Source organism: Bicyclus anynana, chromosome 27 (genome assembly GCF_947172395.1).
Source record: "Bicyclus anynana chromosome 27, ilBicAnyn1.1, whole genome shotgun sequence".
Taxonomy (NCBI): Eukaryota; Metazoa; Arthropoda; class Insecta; order Lepidoptera; family Nymphalidae; genus Bicyclus; species Bicyclus anynana.
Genome location: NC_069109.1, coordinates 5,758,864 through 5,776,468, shown reverse-complemented (window position 1 = coordinate 5,776,468; position 17,605 = coordinate 5,758,864). Strand labels below are relative to the sequence as shown.

At 38.4% G+C, this 17,605-nt stretch overlaps 3 protein-coding genes across 3 annotated transcripts in view; 1 reads left to right on the top strand and 2 right to left on the bottom strand.

Moving 5' to 3' along the window:
• LOC112048866 (nuclear pore complex protein Nup98-Nup96) overlaps positions 1–9,611 on the bottom strand; it is a 74,307-nt gene extending 64,696 nt beyond the window's left edge. Inside the window, exons 1-6 of the mRNA XM_052890087.1 lie at positions 9,455–9,611; positions 7,883–7,995; positions 5,316–5,444; positions 3,524–3,712; positions 2,801–2,935; positions 1,870–2,003 (exon numbers count right to left, since the gene is read on the bottom strand). Coding sequence (XP_052746047.1) covers positions 1,870–2,003; positions 2,801–2,935; positions 3,524–3,712; positions 5,316–5,444; positions 7,883–7,925 — 630 coding nt within the window. The 5' untranslated portion in view covers positions 7,926–7,995; positions 9,455–9,611. The remainder of the gene's footprint in view (positions 1–1,869; positions 2,004–2,800; positions 2,936–3,523; positions 3,713–5,315; positions 5,445–7,882; positions 7,996–9,454) is intronic.
• Positions 3,304–17,605, bottom strand: part of LOC112052522 (uncharacterized) — a 149,237-nt gene continuing 134,935 nt past the window's right edge. Inside the window, exon 10 of the mRNA XM_052890099.1 lies at positions 3,304–3,493. The gene's annotated coding sequence lies outside the window, so the exon portion shown is untranslated. The remainder of the gene's footprint in view (positions 3,494–17,605) is intronic.
• LOC112048859 (uncharacterized) overlaps positions 13,038–17,605 on the top strand; it is a gene marked incomplete in the record, with an annotated part of 21,877 nt that continues 17,309 nt past the window's right edge. The window contains 3 exon segments of the mRNA XM_052890094.1: positions 13,038–13,287; positions 15,496–15,648; positions 16,623–16,772. Of these exon segments, the coding sequence (XP_052746054.1) occupies positions 13,123–13,287; positions 15,496–15,648; positions 16,623–16,772 (468 nt within the window).

Below are 17,605 nucleotides of genomic sequence, written 5' to 3'. Positions count from 1 at the left end.
TGGACATTCTTTATTGAAAAGGGCTAGATGAAAAAAGACAGTAGGCTAATGGGGAATCTCTACTAATACCAGGAAGCTGTTATTAAAATTTAAAGTAAGCTGTCAGAATGGAGACCGATGAGAGGAGTCCGACAAGCATGTATACTATCCCCCTTACACTTCAATCTTTATTCAAATGGCATCCTTACAGACTTATTAAGGGATTACCATGAGGGAATAAGTGTTAACAGACTATAAATCAACAATATCAGATATGTGGATGATACTGTGCTTATAACTAATTCGGAGAGCATGTTGCAGATTTTATTAGAACAGGTAGCTGATGCTGGTGATGCAATTGGATAAATATTAATACAACGGGTAAAACCAATACAACAGTTATAGCGAAAACTGAGGTTACTATTCCTAATCAAATCAAATCAAAAATCATTTATTTCAAGTAGGCTCAGTTTTTAAGCACTTTTGACACGTCAGTTGACTATTTGTAAAGATTCTACCACCAGTTCGGAAGGCAGGTTCTGCTGAGAAGAAACCGGCAAGAAACTCAACAGTTGCTTTTTTGAAATGAAAAAGTCATACGGTATTATAATTTACAATTGATAACAATTACAATTTCTTATAGTTTTACTTCCTGTGTGAAGGTGGAAGCTGATCCAACGGCCTCCAAGCATCTTTATCATTAAGGAACTCATCAATGTTGTAGTAACCTCGACTAAGTAAATGTATTTAACACATTGCTTAAAGCTATGCATTGGCAGGTCCATCACAGTCTTGGGGATCTTATTATAGAAGAGTACACCCAAACCTACAAAAGATTTTTTTACTCTTTGGAGACGATATGCAGAAATAACTAACTTATGCCCGTGTCTAGTAAGACGTGGGTTTAGATCTCCTTTTCGTTTGTACAAATTAATATTTTGTCTTACATAGACTATACTGTTATATAATATATATATTGACAGGCTACTGTTAGTATACCTATTTCCTAAAATACATCTATGTGGACAGATGGTCTCAGCTGATAATCAATTTAAATACTTTGGCCAATATATTGCATCAGACTTGGACCATCAAGAGGATATAAAATGGAGAATTATTTTATAAAATGTCAAAACATTCTGTGACCCCAAGATTCCGTTCCTCGCAAGATATCGCCTCATCATCAAGATAAGGCTACGGTCATGACAATCACCATGAGGAAGAAAATGGCATTTTTCGGGCATCTGCAAAGGGGATCCCTCTATGAGTTTTCTAGGTGGATCCTAAAAGGTAAGATACCCCAAAAAAGTGCTCCAGGGAGACACTGAAGAAAGTGGATCAGTGCCCACGACCGGGTTGTACTTCACGTGGGCGGCTTGCTGCCTCAAGTGACACACTTGACGACCACGTCGGTGCCCACGACCGGGTTGTACTTCACGTGGGCAGTGCCCGTGGGCGCTCGCTTGAACTGATACTTACCTTCATACAAGTGATACAGTGATGTTTGATGTTGACGTTCTGGGACGTGCCCGACTTGACGACCACGTCGGTGCCCACGACCGGGTTGTACTTCACGTGGGCGGTGCCCGTGGGCGCTCGCTTGAACTGATACTTACCTTCATACAAGTGATACAGTGATGTTTGATGTTGACGTTCTGGGACGTGCCCGACTTGACGACCACGTCGGTGCCCACGACCGGGTTGTACTTCACGTGGGCGGTGCCCGTGGGCGCTCGCTTGAACTGATACTTACCTTCATACAAGTGATACAGTGATGTTTGATGTTGACGTTCTGGGACGTGCCCGACTTGACGACCACGTCGGTGCCCACGACCGGGTTGTACTTCACGTGGGCGGTGCCCGTGGGCGCTCGCTTGAACTGATACTTACCTTCATACAAGTGATACAGTGATGTTTGATGTTGACGTTCTGGGACGTGCCCGACTTGACGACCACGTCGGTGCCCACGACCGGGTTGTACTTCACGTGGGCGGTGCCCGTGGGCGCTTGCTGACCGAAACCACCTACAAAACGAGAAGCATAATTGATTTTTTTTTTTCATTTATGATCAGCCTCTCAAATATAAGTATATCTATCTAATACTAATATTAAACAGGGGTAAGGTATTGTAGGTAATATCTGGATCTACTGAACCGATTTTGAAAATTCTTTTACCACTATAAAGCAACGTTATTTATGTAGGCTATATTTTATTCCCGTATAACTGGAACGGGAACTACGCGAGTGAAACCTTGAGGCGTCGGCTAATCTTAATAAGTGAGTAAAGTTTCTGTTTGTCTTAGTTGCTTGCCAATGGGGTAAAGTTGTCAAGTAGATTTAAATCAAAGCAAATATTTACTGGTTCCGCTACTAAAATATTGTAATATTATATAATAAATATAAAAGAAAGTCGGGTTTGTTACAACACTTATAACTCAAGAACTGCAGAACCGATTTGGCTGAAAATTGGTGGAGAAGCTTAGAACATTGAGAAGGACATAGGATACTTAGGGTAGAGGAAAAGTATGAGTAGGGTAGGGGAAGAGTAGGGGTAGGGTAGGGGTAGGGTTAAGCAAAGGTATAGTAGGGTAGGTGTAGGGTGAGAGTGTGGTAGTGTAGGTGTAGGGTAGGGGTAGGTTAGTGGTAGGGTAAATGTAGGGTAGGAGTAAGGTAGACTAGGAGTAGAGCAAGTCCAGGGAAGGGGTAGGGTAGGAGTAGTGTAGGGGTAGGGTGGGTGTAGAATAGGATAGGGGAAGGGAATGAGTCAAAGCGAAGCTTGACCGGGTCTGCTAGTTATAATAATTAAAGTTAAGTAATTCACCTGTGGTATTCCCGAACAGTCCGGTCCCGCCGATAGTGTTGTTCTGTTGTCCGAATAGTCCGGTCGATGTGGAGGGCGCGGAGCCGAATAGTCCACCCGTCGTGCCTGTTGCTGTTGTGCTGCCGAAGCCAAAACCTGGTAACAAACAATAAAATGTCAACCACAGACACTATATCATTACTATCAGCATCAGACTAATGGGGATGTTGACTAGGTTTGAATATATTGATTTTTATGATACATTCGGGTAAATAGGGTCAATGTTAACTAATTTATACATAAAAAGCAAAGATTGATTTGATTGAAATAAATAAATAAGATTATAAAATTTCAAAATCTACTAAAAATATTTTATCGTAATTAGATGAAAATTCATACAGTTTTCCTTACATTAAATGTGACAATTTTCAATACATGAACTATAAACATAAACGCACAAATAACAAAGATATTAGTAATTTTGTTTGAACGCACATACAAATCTAACGACCATTACATTACCTACGACGTCATTAGTTCGTACCATTTTGTATGGAGCGTTTTTCAGGGATCCGCGGCAGCGCCGCAATTCTGACCCTTTAAATCCCTGTAGCTCCGAAAGTAATGATCGCAGATACCCTGTTACTTTTACAAAATTGCTTTACTATTAGCATACTCTTAATTTATATACAATTTAAAAAACTGTCATCATCCCTATTAGGCTATCAATAATATCAAACTCACCGGCAGGTTTGGCCCCGAAACCGCTGGTGTTCTGGTTACCGGCGAATAGTCCAGTGCCGGCATTGTTGCTGAATAGTCCGCCGCCCGACGTGTTGCCCGAGAAGCCGAAGCCGCTAGTCTGGCCGAACGTAGACGGCGTGGACGTGTTTCCGAATAGTCCTCCAGTAGTGTTGGTCGCGCCGAATAGTCCTACGGCAAAATTTTCGATATTTTAAAAAACATCTAAATCATCTTTACTCGGCCCTTTCACATATAGTCAAAAGTCAAAATTCATTTATTTCAAATAGGCTTCGTTTACAAGCTCTTTCGAAACGTCAGGCAATAATATTAAACTTAAGATAATGGTGATAATAATTATTCGAAAACTTAAAACTAAACGTTACGAGGGTTCCAAACGCGCCAAACTCAGCCAGGTTTATCCTTTTTTAGTTTATCACCATTTAACAATAGGTATATAAGTAGCCTGTCATGTAATACATTTCATTTCCAAGCAATTTTGTCGTTTACGTAATACGTTATCAACCCATATACGGCTCACTGCTGAGCTCGAGTCTCCTCTCAGAATGAGAGGGGTTAGGCCAATAGTCCACCACGCTGGCTCAATGCGGATTGGCAGACTTCACACACGCAGAGAATTAAGAAATTCTCTGGTATGCAGGTTTCCTCACGATGTTTTCCTTCACCGATTGAGACACGTGATATTTAATTTCTTAAAATGCACACAACTGAAAAGTTGGAGGTGCATGCCCCGGACCTATCCACTGGGCTATCACGACTTTTACGTAATAATTGACACTATAATACGACTTTTTTATAAGCTTACGTTTAATAAAAACTTTGAACTTATTGAGAGATATAAACTTAAGCCAAAAGATGTGGATTGAGAAACAAATATCTTAGCATTCCATTGATTCACCGTACAGATGCTGAGTCTATCGCGTGGCAGAGAGAGAGAGAAGAGTTCTGAACTTGTGACCTATACAGAGTGCTCGGAAGCATAACTTCAAGGTATTAACGACACCACTTATAGTAGCCGAATTGCATAACTAATATTTTATTAACTAAAAAAAAAACCGATATATGTTTTCACACAAAGTAATTCAAATAATACCGACTAATCCATGTAACACACGTCTTTAGGTAACAAAGTGATATTGTTGCATTTTAAAATAATTTTCGACGCTCGATAAAAGAAGGGACTTATTAGATCTCACATTCTTATAGAAATTACTGGGAAACCAGATAGACGCACCAAATCTTCTAAGCAAAATTAACTTTAGGGCACCTAGTAGATACCCTCGCAACGCACTAGAACTGTTTTTGGCGCCTATTCTACTATGCCCATACTATGTAAATTATATAACGCACTTAGTCGGTCTATAGATATCCACAAAGACTCACCAAGGACATATCGCAAGTTAGTTTTGCTAGATTTGCTAAACTAATTTTTTTTTTCATTTTGTTTTTACCAATTCCATTTTATTTTTTGTATTATATAGTATATTCAAATAGTAGTTGTAAAATGTTTCGTTTTCTTGTTATAAATGTATTTTTTTTTTCTTATGTAAACTGATTTACTGTAATCGTCAATTTATTTTAATATTACGGAAATGTGCATGCCGTGTCTACCTTCATTTGATTGTGCAGAGCCTTGTGTTTGTGTTTTTTTTTAGATTGTATTTGTGTAAATGCTGCGACAGTCACTGGTGGACCAAATAAATATATAAATAAATATAAATATCGCCTCGGCGTGAGGCTCTCGTCGCTACAGCCGCCATAAAACAAAGCTCACCTCCTCCCGTCGCGGGCTGTTGCGAGGTATTGGCTCCGAAGGCGGGCGGAGCGCCAAAAGCGCTGGTGCTCGCCGTGGGCTTGAACCCTCCGAAGGGCGAGGCGGCGCTCGTGCCGGCGTTGAAGGAACCTGCGATACAAAATTACTACTTATAGTATTGTATTATTACATTATCATAATTCATCTACTATATAAAAATAAGTCGGGTTTTCCTTGATGACGCTATAACTCCAGGACGCACAAACCGATTTCCACGGTTTTGCATTCGTTGGAAAGCATCAGGCTCCGTGAGGTTTATAGCAAAGAAAATTCAGGAAAAGGTAGGGGTAGGGTAGGGGTAGAATTGGGTAGGTGTAGTTAACGGTTTACATCGAGTTTCACGCAGACGAAGTCGCGGGCGTCCTTCTAGTAATTCATAATTCATTTATTTCAATTACAAACACTTTTACCTTCATCTATACCAATGGTCTGACAGCTTCCATGGCGCAGTGGTGTGGTGAATTTTCAAGACAGAGGTCCTGGGTTCATTACCCGGCTGGGCTAATTGACGATTTCTTAATTGGCCCAGGTCTGGCTGTTGGGAAGCCTCAGCCGTGGCTAGTTACTACCCTACCGGCAAAGACGTACCGCCAAGCAATTTAGCCTTCTGGTACGATGTCGTGTAGAAACCGAAAGAGCTTTGGATTTTCATCCTCCTCCTAACAAGTTAGCCGGTGTCCATCTTATATTGCATTACTTACCAGGTAAGATTTTTTTTGTTCCATGAAATATCATGCAAGTCAAAAAGACTTTAGGTTTGATGTTGGTATGTAACATGAGTATCCCCCACTAGAGACATTCATATTGTTGTCAAAACTGGACTATTACACATCCAGTTCCTTTTTTTTTTTTTTATTCTTATCTCCTCCTTTCCTTACTGGTACCGCAGTTTACGTGCATTACTTCAGGAAGGGGGTGGTCTATCACGCTTCGATATTTGCTTTCTGGCGATCCCATTCGTCTCTCACGCGTCGTCCCATAATCTGATGTAGCATTTTCGCCCCGTTAGCCCAGGCTTCCTTGTTCTCCAACATATATGGCACTAAGTTTGCTTTTGTCAGAGGTTCACCGCCTTGGCGTGCGTTACTCCTTTCCCCTTCGAACTCCATGCACTCAAAGATTGCGTGGTTGGGCGTGTCTACTTCTCCGCAATATGTGCAACATTCACTGTTTGCTTTGCCTATCGCGTGCAAGTAAGTATTAAATCACATCCAGTTCCAAGATTCTTTTTCTTTTCAGACGTTTAAGATAGTCTGCTATAGGGAGCTGAGCTGCCAGTGGATTGGGATGGTGTTCCGATCGCCGTTTATAAGTCCATGTCCACTGGTGGACTACCACTTTCACTGTTTTCATACACAGACTAGTAGATGTCGCGCGGTTACACCCGCGTGGTTCCCGTACCCGTTCGAATGCAGGGATAAAATATAGCCTATACCCTTCCTCGATAAACGGGCTATCTAACAATGAAAGAATTTTTCAAATTGAACCAGTAGTTCCTGAGATTAGCACGTTCAATCAAACAAACAAGCAAACTCATAGATACTCATGGATCTCACTATTTTGAATGAACTTGAGTATGTAGTCCTCATTTCTTTGAATTATTGAGACGCTGGAGTCTCAAGCGGAACCTCAGAGCTGTATTCCATATTGATTTCAATGCAACTTTGTAGATAAGAAGAAACTTTTATAAAATTTAAACTATTGTGAGCTATGCTCGACTAGTTTCGAACGCCTAAGGGACCCTTAGTCATGAGCTGGTTCTAACAACGCGGCGCGATTCAACTGCGACACGGCGGCGCGGCGCGCAGCTGCCGACGGTTCATTAATGACATCTTCATTAGACTCGTCTTCTTGTAAACAAACTAACGCTATCTTGTTCCAAGTTTGTTGTATGTGACAATGAAAGAAATAGCAATTTCCACACTGTCGGCAGCAACCATTCATGATCCTGATTAAAATTTGGGTGACAACTAAGTTCTATTGCTTCTTGTATTTTGCGAGGTACTAGAAACTTTTCCCTTTACAATACAGAAGCCTTCTCAAAACGGATATAATGAATCATACCCGAAGCTTGACCATGTTCGGCTATTGCTGATCCGTATATGTCCACATTAATACACCACCAGTCACACAGCAGGCGATGAAATGATGTTAGGAGTATCTCTGCATGATTGAATCAGAAATGAGGAGATCCACAGAAGAACCAAAGTCACCGACGTAGCACAACGAGTTGCGAAGCTAAAGTGGCAATGGGTGGGGCACATAGTTCGAATAGCTGATAGACGTTGGGGTCCCAAAGTGCTGGAATGACGACCCTGCATTAGTAAGAGCAGTGTCGGCCGACCCCCCACCAGGTGGACTGACGACATCAAGCGAGTTGCATACATTCGCTGGCTGCAGGCGGCACAGTATCGTGATGTTTGGAAGTCCCTACAAAAGGTCTATGTCCTGCAGTGGACGTCCATCGGCTGATATGATGATGATGATGATGACTACATGTGACCAAAATAGATATAAAAACATCTTACCAAACCCAGTGGTGGTAGTCCCAAAGGGCGGTTTTGGGAACATGATGGATGCTTGGCTCTAGATCTCTTTATTTCAGAAGCCTTCTAGTGTACTCCGAGCATCATGACGCCACCTGAAAGAGACAAATATTTTAGCATTTCATAGATTCACAGTGCTGGTGCAGTGTCTATTTTTTTTTTCTTTACAAGTTAGCCCTTGACTACAATCTCACCTGATGATAAGTGATGATTCAATCTAAGGTTGAAGCAGACTAACTTGTCAGGAGGATGAAACTCCCTTCAGTTTCTACACAGCATCATGCCGGAACGGTACATCTTTGCCGGTAGGGTGGTAACTAGCCACGGCCGAGGCCTCCAGCCAGACCTGGACCAATTAAGGAAACCTCAATTTGCCCAGCCGGGCATTGAACCCAGGACCTCTGTCTTGCAAATCCACTGCACCACAGAGGCCATCAAATTGTAGGGCAGAGAGAAAATCGCCGAGCAAAGCCCAGGGCTTGTGACCAACTTATGGTGTATGTGACATTTCTCACTTGGCACCATCATCAGATCTCTGGCCGGTTGGAAGTCAGATCTCTCAGCCAATCAGTGTTTGAGAATAGGTTTAGGTTGCTTCTCTCCCCAATGCTTCTATCTTCCTCCTACAGCGCATGAAGAGTAGGGTATTTCATAGTAAGCCCAGAGGTAACACATCTAAGCCAAATAGTGTTGGCTGGTGGAAGGCTTCGGCCATGGTTAGTTACCACCCGTAAAAACGTACCACCAAGCGATTTAGCATTCTAGTATGATGTCGTGTAGAAACCGAAAGGAGTTTGGATTTTCATTCTCCTTCTAACAAGTTCGCCCGCTTCCATCTTAGACTGCATTATCACTTACCATCAGGTGAGATTGTAGTCAAGGGCAAACTTGTAAAGAATAAAAAAAAAAACAAAACACCAAGAAGAAGGGCTGCAGCACTGCATTACCAAGGGGTGGTGGTTCAACCTGCCCTCTATTGTCTGGACTATTGTTGTACCCACTTCTAACACTGTCTTCTCCAACTACTTTGAGGGGAATGGCAATGGTCATATTGAGAAGATACACAACAAATTAAAAAAAAAAATCTCAAGCGATGAGTCACGTGGCCTGTATTGTTTACTATAGGGAACTTACATACAAAGCAACAATCTTCAAATAATTTATGCCTGAGGTTTTGACTATAGATTAGATAAGTAATCAATGCAGAACTAGTGACACAATTGGTTACTTACGTTTTCAAAATTAGTAAAATTAGTAACAAAAGTAAAATCTTTTAATACGTCATAACAAAATTTCAAATTTGTGACGCAATATATTTCGGGAGGTAAATTTATAAATAAATAATTTCTTACAATGAAAAACGGCAAGTGACTAGCATTTGAAAGACTCCGTGTGCTTAATTGTACTGAATTGTCAAAATTCTGCAATTTGAAAACTTTATTACAAGAATACTTGAAATCGGCGGTTGAGAAAGGTTATAACATAATAAAATTGTTGTGAAAGTTCATCAAGTCAGTTTATATACACATGATGGAAAATAGCAATTGCACTCACATAAATAGTTATTGGTAATAAAAATTCACTGGAATATTGGGAATATTTTATGTGTTTTATAATTTTAATTTAACACCACAATCAACAAAAACACTTGCACTTGATCAATCATCAAAGACACAGATCAGAGAGAATCTTATCTCGATCCAAAGAGTAAAGAGTAAAGACACAGATTATTAGATACAAGGAAACGACTTGGTTTTGGTCATATACATAATCTGTGGTTTTGGTTTGGTCTGATCCACAGATTATATATACTACGCCTGGTCCATAGAGTACATTGAATATAATTGGTATAGAGTCATCAGCTGCACCATCAGCACCTCAGCACCTCCGCTTAACGCCATCTTTTGAGCAGATCGCGACCTACAACGATTATCATGTTGTGACGCGTCAATACCTTCACGTATAATTTGAAGTACTCTATCATGAAGACACGACGTGAGTAACGATCCCTATTTAGAATTCCAGAACCACCTTGCATCCAACCAACTGGTGCCTTGCTGTTACTATTGCCTTACCACAAGTATAACTAGATTTTTCAGTGGCATTCCCCCATCGTACTAAGTTGCTCTGATCTGGGAGAGTCATCTGAAAATATAGAATCTTCATAAGGCAGGAGACCAGTCATATATGCTACAGAGATGCAAAACTTACCTAAGGATAACCACTCATTTTGGATTTCTAAATTCATTGAGGGCACTTTGTAGATGTCATTCTCATGTTGTAAAAAGGTTACACCAAGCTCTATTAGTCTGTGCATCTGCCATAAATTGTTTATGGAATTGAAGCCTTGAAATGAATTCACTGTATGTCTCTCTCTCTGCTCTGTCATTCGCTTTCTCTAAGTCGCTTTCTCTTTCTGTACGTCAACAAACACCATGTGGAGGTTTGTGTATTTCCTGTATTTCTCACACAGTTGACGCAAAGCGAAAATTGTATCAGTTGTACACATAGATTTACTAGTCGGTACCTATTTCTTCTTTCTTAATTCTATGGTTGTACCACGTCTTGGCGTAAACACGAACTGATTTCGAGTAACCGCATGTAAACATGCTGCTAGTGTATGGCAAACTGGTTCTATCGATCAAAATATATTGTAGCGGTTAAAATTAATCTGAAAGCCTATAAAACTTTATCTGCTCATAAACTACATCACAAAATCAATGTATTTTTTATAAGTTTTGAGCAATGATCTTCAATTTATTTCTTTCGTACGCACTGTGTAAGACTCTTTCATATATTTTTTAACTAGTAGACATCTGTGTCTTGTAAAACTCTATAGAAGCGGAAAGTTTTCACCATTCATTGTTTTATTATGTCTATTTAAAGGGATTTTGATGAAAACTTCCATGGGGTTTAGTTTGTTTTGACACACAGGTACATATCATAACATTCCTTAAAATCGCTCTATCTTATGGTTAAAACCGTATGAAAATCCGTTCAGTCTTTGAGTTTCTCGCAAACAGACAGACAGACGCGGCTGAAGACCAATTTTCATCATATCAGCCGATGGACGTCCATTGCAGGCCTTTTGTAGGCACTTCCAAATATCACGATCCTGAGCCGCCTGCAACCAGCGAATCGCTGCGACTCGCTTGATGTCCTCAGTCCACTAGGAGGGCGGTCGACCTACACTGTGCTTTCTAATGAGTGGTCGCCATTTCAACACCTTGGGACTCCAATGTCCATCGGCTTTTCGAACTTTAAAATATATTGTAGGCTTTCTTTTGCAGGCTTTCCTTCTAACGCAGATGCTGATTTCGGTCTTGAAATTGAAGCATCCATTGATCTAGGCCCGAAATTTAATTATAAATATAAATTTTCACAAATAAATAATCAAGACAATGAAAGAAGTGAAACATTAAACCTAGACGCATCACAAGTCGATGATATAAAATACGAAATAATAAATTTACAAAATCGGCCGATACGCTAGAATATTCAAATGATTCAAATGATAAACAAACTAATGGTAAAAAGTACTATCAAAGTACTCGGTTCGAGTTTTACGTGGAAGTAGAAAATGAAAAAAATTTTGAAAAATCAATATCTGAAAATAAAAACGACTTTAAACATTCAAGAACAACAAAATCCCTTCCTGGGATACAAGGTACTGGTGAGAAAAATAGACAAGATGTCGTAAAACCTGGAAAATTTTACAAAAACATAATTGACTGGGATCACAAAATGAAAGATGATCCAAAAATTATGAATTTCACAAAACATATTTTAAAACAAAACGTTAAAGTTTTTGATAAAATTATAAAAACAACGCAAGTGGACAGATTCATACGCGAGATAAAGTCACTCAAAAAGAGTTACATTAAAAAGTTCAAAAGTTTTCTAACACGAAACAAGAATTATAAAATTAAAACAATGTTAGGTAACCAGAAAGTTATATTAAACACGATTGACACTTCTAATAAAATAATGCAAAAACTTATTTATCAGCTATCCGTATACATGGATAGTGTAAACTTTATAAAAAGTGGTAAGGAAATTATTAAAAAATTACAATACAAATGCGACAAACGTAAAATTGTTGAAGAGAAACATGCTTGCGAAAAATTCGGCATTTGTCGTAATGAAGAAGATAATAGTAATTTTATAAGAGACCTAATTGACATAGTTTTAAATGGCAGTGACAGCCAAGTAAAACAAGCAGCAGATGCTTTAACTGAAGTTATTAAAAATACTGATTTTACACCCTCGATTAACAATGACATTCAAATCAAAATGAGGAAGCTTATAAATGATGTCCAGTTTTATGATCCATTTGTAATAAGAACTATGTTTTTAATACTTAGAGGTGTTCTAAGTAACAAACATCAGCCCATTGTAATTAGGGATAGTGATGATGTTATTTTAGCAAATAAAACTATTGCGTTTTATGACATCCTACATGTTTTAAATATAAATGTAAAGCCTGAATATAGTAAACAATGGAATGAGGTAAAAAGCAAATTAACAGAATGGAAAAATGGTGTAAGGCATGACATTGTAGTTATTTTTGAAAGTATAATAAATCAACTGAAAAATGCACTTGATAAATTAGACTTTGAAACTGCTAAACTAGTGAATGAAAATTCAAAAATACTTTTTACGGATTAACAATAAAAATGCTTATGGTCACGGTAGTTTAATAAAAACTTTATACATAATTTATTTATTTAAAATTTTCTGTACAATTTCAACTAGGTACATATATAAAAATATTGAATAGTTAATTAATTGTTAAAAGAAACCGGCGGTCCAAGCTATGGCTGATCAATCTACCCCCCACCAGGACTGACCGCATCAAGCGAGTCGTATTCTTCTCGTTCTCGAGTTCGTTTCTTAAGGTCAGCAATTTTCATGAAATTGAAAATCAATGAAGGAATGAAACTTTCATTATCTGTAAGTTCTCTGTACTATGCCCCTATATAGTGGAGTTTTTAGAGGAAATTATATTAATTTGAATAAGACCTTTAGAGAAAAAAAAGACTCATTTGAGTGCGATTTATGTCCAAAAGTAATTGGTCTGAGTCTCAGACCAACAGAGCCACAGAAATCAGAATATATCTTTAATCTATGGTCAGTTAATTTTGTCGTCTGTGGTGAATGGCGTCTGAGCTGAGCGGCAACTTGCTTTGCATCCATGACAATTCACGAAAAGAAATGTAAAAATGGATAGTTCTACAACAGAAAAACACCATATTTATCAGATATTTCGAGCATGTCGTCTGTGCGGCGCTGGTGCTGGCTACAAAATGCCAATAATACAGAATGTGGAGTTAGATAGTGGTGATGTTGAACTTAAGCATAAAATACGCGAATGCGTTCAAATAGAGGTAATTACCAAGTTTATTAATCTTTAATGAAGGCATTTACGCGTGGGATACAGTTTGCGAATGATATTAGTTTCGATTCTCATGTTAAAGGTACCAAAGTACTGTTTGTTTTTGTACGTGGTTTGCGTCCTAGTTTTAACCTCATCGACGAAAAATTTGTCTATTTATTCTTTATAACTGTATATATGATGATAGTACCGTTTCGCGTACCAAAATTCCAGTACCACCAATCTAATAAATGATGTGCAGTTGCGCGCGAAGACGAAAGTCTTCAAACAGTGCGTGTTGTCAGTGATAACTTATATCTGTGAGTGTGTTTTGGATGAAGGCACTTCTTCTTCTATCTTCTGGGCCGTTTCCGTACTTGGCCAAGTGATTGGCCATTGAACGTGGGTCCCTCAGTGTAGGTTCCCGCTGGATTCAATCCATCCAGCCGAGGCATGAAGGCACTGTTACTCATCTCCTTTTTAACTGTCCCACACTTCTTTATCCTCTCTATGACATTCTTCAACAGTCCCTCGTCCTTTAAGTGTTAAATGTTTGCTAATGTTTGTGTATAGTCTATATTGTAGATTTTCTATGTATATATGTAGAATGTAATATCAAATTGTAATGTTTGTTTATAGTGTTTTGTTCATTAATATATGTTATTTGTGTTGTTTTGGGTTAAGAACTAACAAAAATAATATTATTTATTATTAACTTTTTAGTAGATCCTCAAAATTGTCAGCCTTTTCCGAACAATCCTTTGGCCTTCTCCATTTACTCGTCACTGGGCCCAGTTGACACAAATGATGATGCGGAACACACTTTATTCTACTGCCCAAATTTTGAATAACAGAGAGAATTAGTAAAACGTCAGGTTGGGAGCGAAATAGAAGTTGGAAATCTAAGCAGCATAATGCTAGAGACGAAGGAGAAATGGGAAGCTATAAGATTTTATCTGGAAGGAATAATAAAGTGTAAAGAGAAGGATGAAAGAGAAAGAAATAGAGCTCGGTGATACATAGACAGGGGTGTTGGTGGTTGGTTGAATTGGCAGGAACACCAACGCCTTGGGGTCAGGAAGGGCTTCTTTTTAGCCGGTTGGAGTCCGGCACTATCCGGTATCCGGTTCAGGATGTCCATGAGGATTTTTTTCCTCCTGAAAAAAAAAGTTGGCCCAAATGAAAGCCATAACAAAGAATTTAATTGAATTAACCTATGAATCTGAGTCTCTAACTGCCAAAGATAGCTCAATCACTCAGAGTTTTATGCAGCAAGATAAACAGTGTAAGCCCCATGTAACTTCACTCAATTTAATGACAAACTGGCTAAAGGGTTGACATTACATGGCTTTAATTGGTTTAGCTTACCTTCCAAACAATGGAATGGACAATAAATAGCATTACACCCACTCTCAATAATGATAATAGGGATGATGATAGTTTTTTAAATTTCATACAAATTAGGAGTATGCTAATTGTAAAGCAATTTTGTAGAAGTAACGGGGTATCTGCGATCATTACTTTCAGAGCTACAGGAATTTAAAGGGGCATATTTGCGGCATCGTGACAGACCCCTGAAATACAAAATGGTGAATTTATGATGTTAATGAATTATAATGATGGTTAGATTTGTATGGGCGTTCAAACAAAATCACAAATATCTTTGTTATTTGAGTGTTTATGATTATAGTTCAAATGTTGAAAAATTTCACATTTAATGTAAGGAAGCTAAAACTGTATGAATTTTTATCTAATTACAAAAAAAAATTTTTAATTGGTTCTTCTAAAAAGATCTTATTTATTTTGCAAATATCCAGACAATATTTACGGCCTCCGTGGAGCAGTGGCATTTCAAGATGGAGGTCCTGGGTTCGATCCCTGGCTGGACCGATTGAGGTTTTCTTAATTGGTCCAGGTCTGGCTGGTGGGAGGCTTCGGCCGTGGCCAGTTACCACCCTACCGACAAAGACGTACCGCCAAGCGATTTAGCGTTCTGGTACAATGTCGTGTAGAAACCGAAAGGGGCTCCTAACAAGTTAGCCCGCTTCCACCTTAGATTGCATCATCACTTACTATCAGGTAAGATTGTAGTCAAGGGCTAACTTGTAAAGATTAAAAAAAAATCTTTGCTTTTTATGTATAAATTAGTTAACCTTATTTACCCGAATGTATCATAAAAATCAATATATTCAAACCTAGTCATCGTCCCCCACACTTCCAGGTGCACCAAGAAGACAAGATGCCACCTCTCATATGTGAGTTGTGTGTGGACAAGGTGAACGACTTCTACGAGTTCCTTGAGATGTGCCGGCAGACTAACAAAAGCACGCGACTGCGCCTGGGCCTGCCGCCACAGACTCTGCCACGAGGAGCGGTGAGATGTATTATATATATGTATAGGATTAAAAACAACAAAAAGACAAATTAACTTCGTCAAAGCAGGCTCAAAATTGAATTCCTCTAGTAAACCCTATTCATCCCGATTGCTAATGGACTGACTTTGCTAATGGATAGACATGGAAATCATTATAAAATCCCAGAGGATGTTTATTTTGTTTGAATTCTCACGAAAAACGATAATTAGTTCGGTATTAGATTGGTAAGTAGGCTATATCGTAATCTTTTGAAGTACCAAATTGGTATACAACATGAAAAAAAGTTGTAGCATGGTTAAGATTTTTGTGGTTCCAACAAAATTAATCTATACTAATATTATAAAGCTGAAGAGTTTGTTTGATTGAACGCGCTAATCTCAGGAACTACTGGTCGGATTTGAAAAATTCTTTCAGTGTTAGATAGCCCATTTATCGAGGAAGGCTATAGGCTATATATTATGCCCGTATTCCTACGGGAACGGAAATCACGCGGGTGAAACCGCGCGGCGTCAGCTAGTTGATTGTGAAACACGGGTAAAACTCACGTGATATACGGTCGGAGTATGCCTATACTGCAGCCTTTCTTGATGCATACTGTTTACTAACAAACAAATTAAAAATGAAGGTATAAATCACTAGTCATTTCACACCTTATAATAGTTGTAATTTACTTGTTCCTTTCATTAATCAAATTAATGAAAATAAATTTGATTAATAAGCTTAGAACAATTAGATTTGGTTAATATATTTTATATAACATTTCATAAACAAACCATACATAATTTAAAATAAATGAGTTATGAAATGAAATGAGTTCTCTACCTTCATTTTTAATTTCTTTGTTTGTAAACAGTACTCATCAAGAAAGGCTGTAGTATAGTTTCGAACCCTCACGGGGCCCTTAGTCATGAGCTTGTTCTTGCAACGTGGCACAATTTTAAATTCTAAAATTCCAATGTTATTCACATTCCAGCCAGACGCTGGAGACTGTATCCTGGGCGTGACGGAGCCGGTGTTCTTGGAGAACGAGGACTCCAACGAACCGATCTCCAAGAGCAAGAGCAAATCTGTCAAAAACATTAAAATCAAGAAGGAATATGATAGCCGGGACAATAGGAATAAGGTTATTATTTGACGTTTTTTGATGTCTGATTGTATCCAGTATATCATACAAATAGGGATGATGACTGTTTTTAAATTGTATATAAATTAAGAGTATGCTAATAGTAAAGCAATTTTGTAAAAGTAACAGGGTATCTGCGATCATTACTTTCGGAGCTACAGGGATTTAAAGGGTCAGATTTGCGGCGCTGCCGCGGATCCCTGAAAATCGCCCCATACAAAATGGTACGAACTTATGACGTCATAATAATCGTCATATTTGTATGGGCGTTCAAACAAAATTACTAATATCTTTGTTATTTGTCCATTTATGTTTATAGTTAATTTAATTTGACGGCCGCGTGGCGCAGTGGGTAGTGACCCTATCTTCTGCATCCACGGCCGTGGGTTCGATTAGACGATTCGAGATACAACTGGAAAATATTTGTGTGTTGAGCATGTGTGTTTTCCAGTGTCTGTGTGTATTTATACATTATATAAGTATTTATATGTAGTATATAATTGTATATGAATATTATAATATCAACTATCTTAGCACCCATAACACAAGCTACTCTGTATGCTTACTTTGGGGCTAGATAGTGATGTGTATTGTTTAAGTATATTTATTTATTGAAAATGTCACGATAAAAGATTTTTAATAGATTTTATAATTATATTTATTTTGCAAATATCCAGACAATCTTTGTTTTTTATGTATAAATTAGTTAACATTGACCTTATTTACCCGAATGTATAATAAAAATCAATATATTCAAACCTAGTCATCATCCCTATTTAGCAAAAAAATTTTTTGTTATTTTTTGAGGGGGACTAGGTATACTCACATATCGA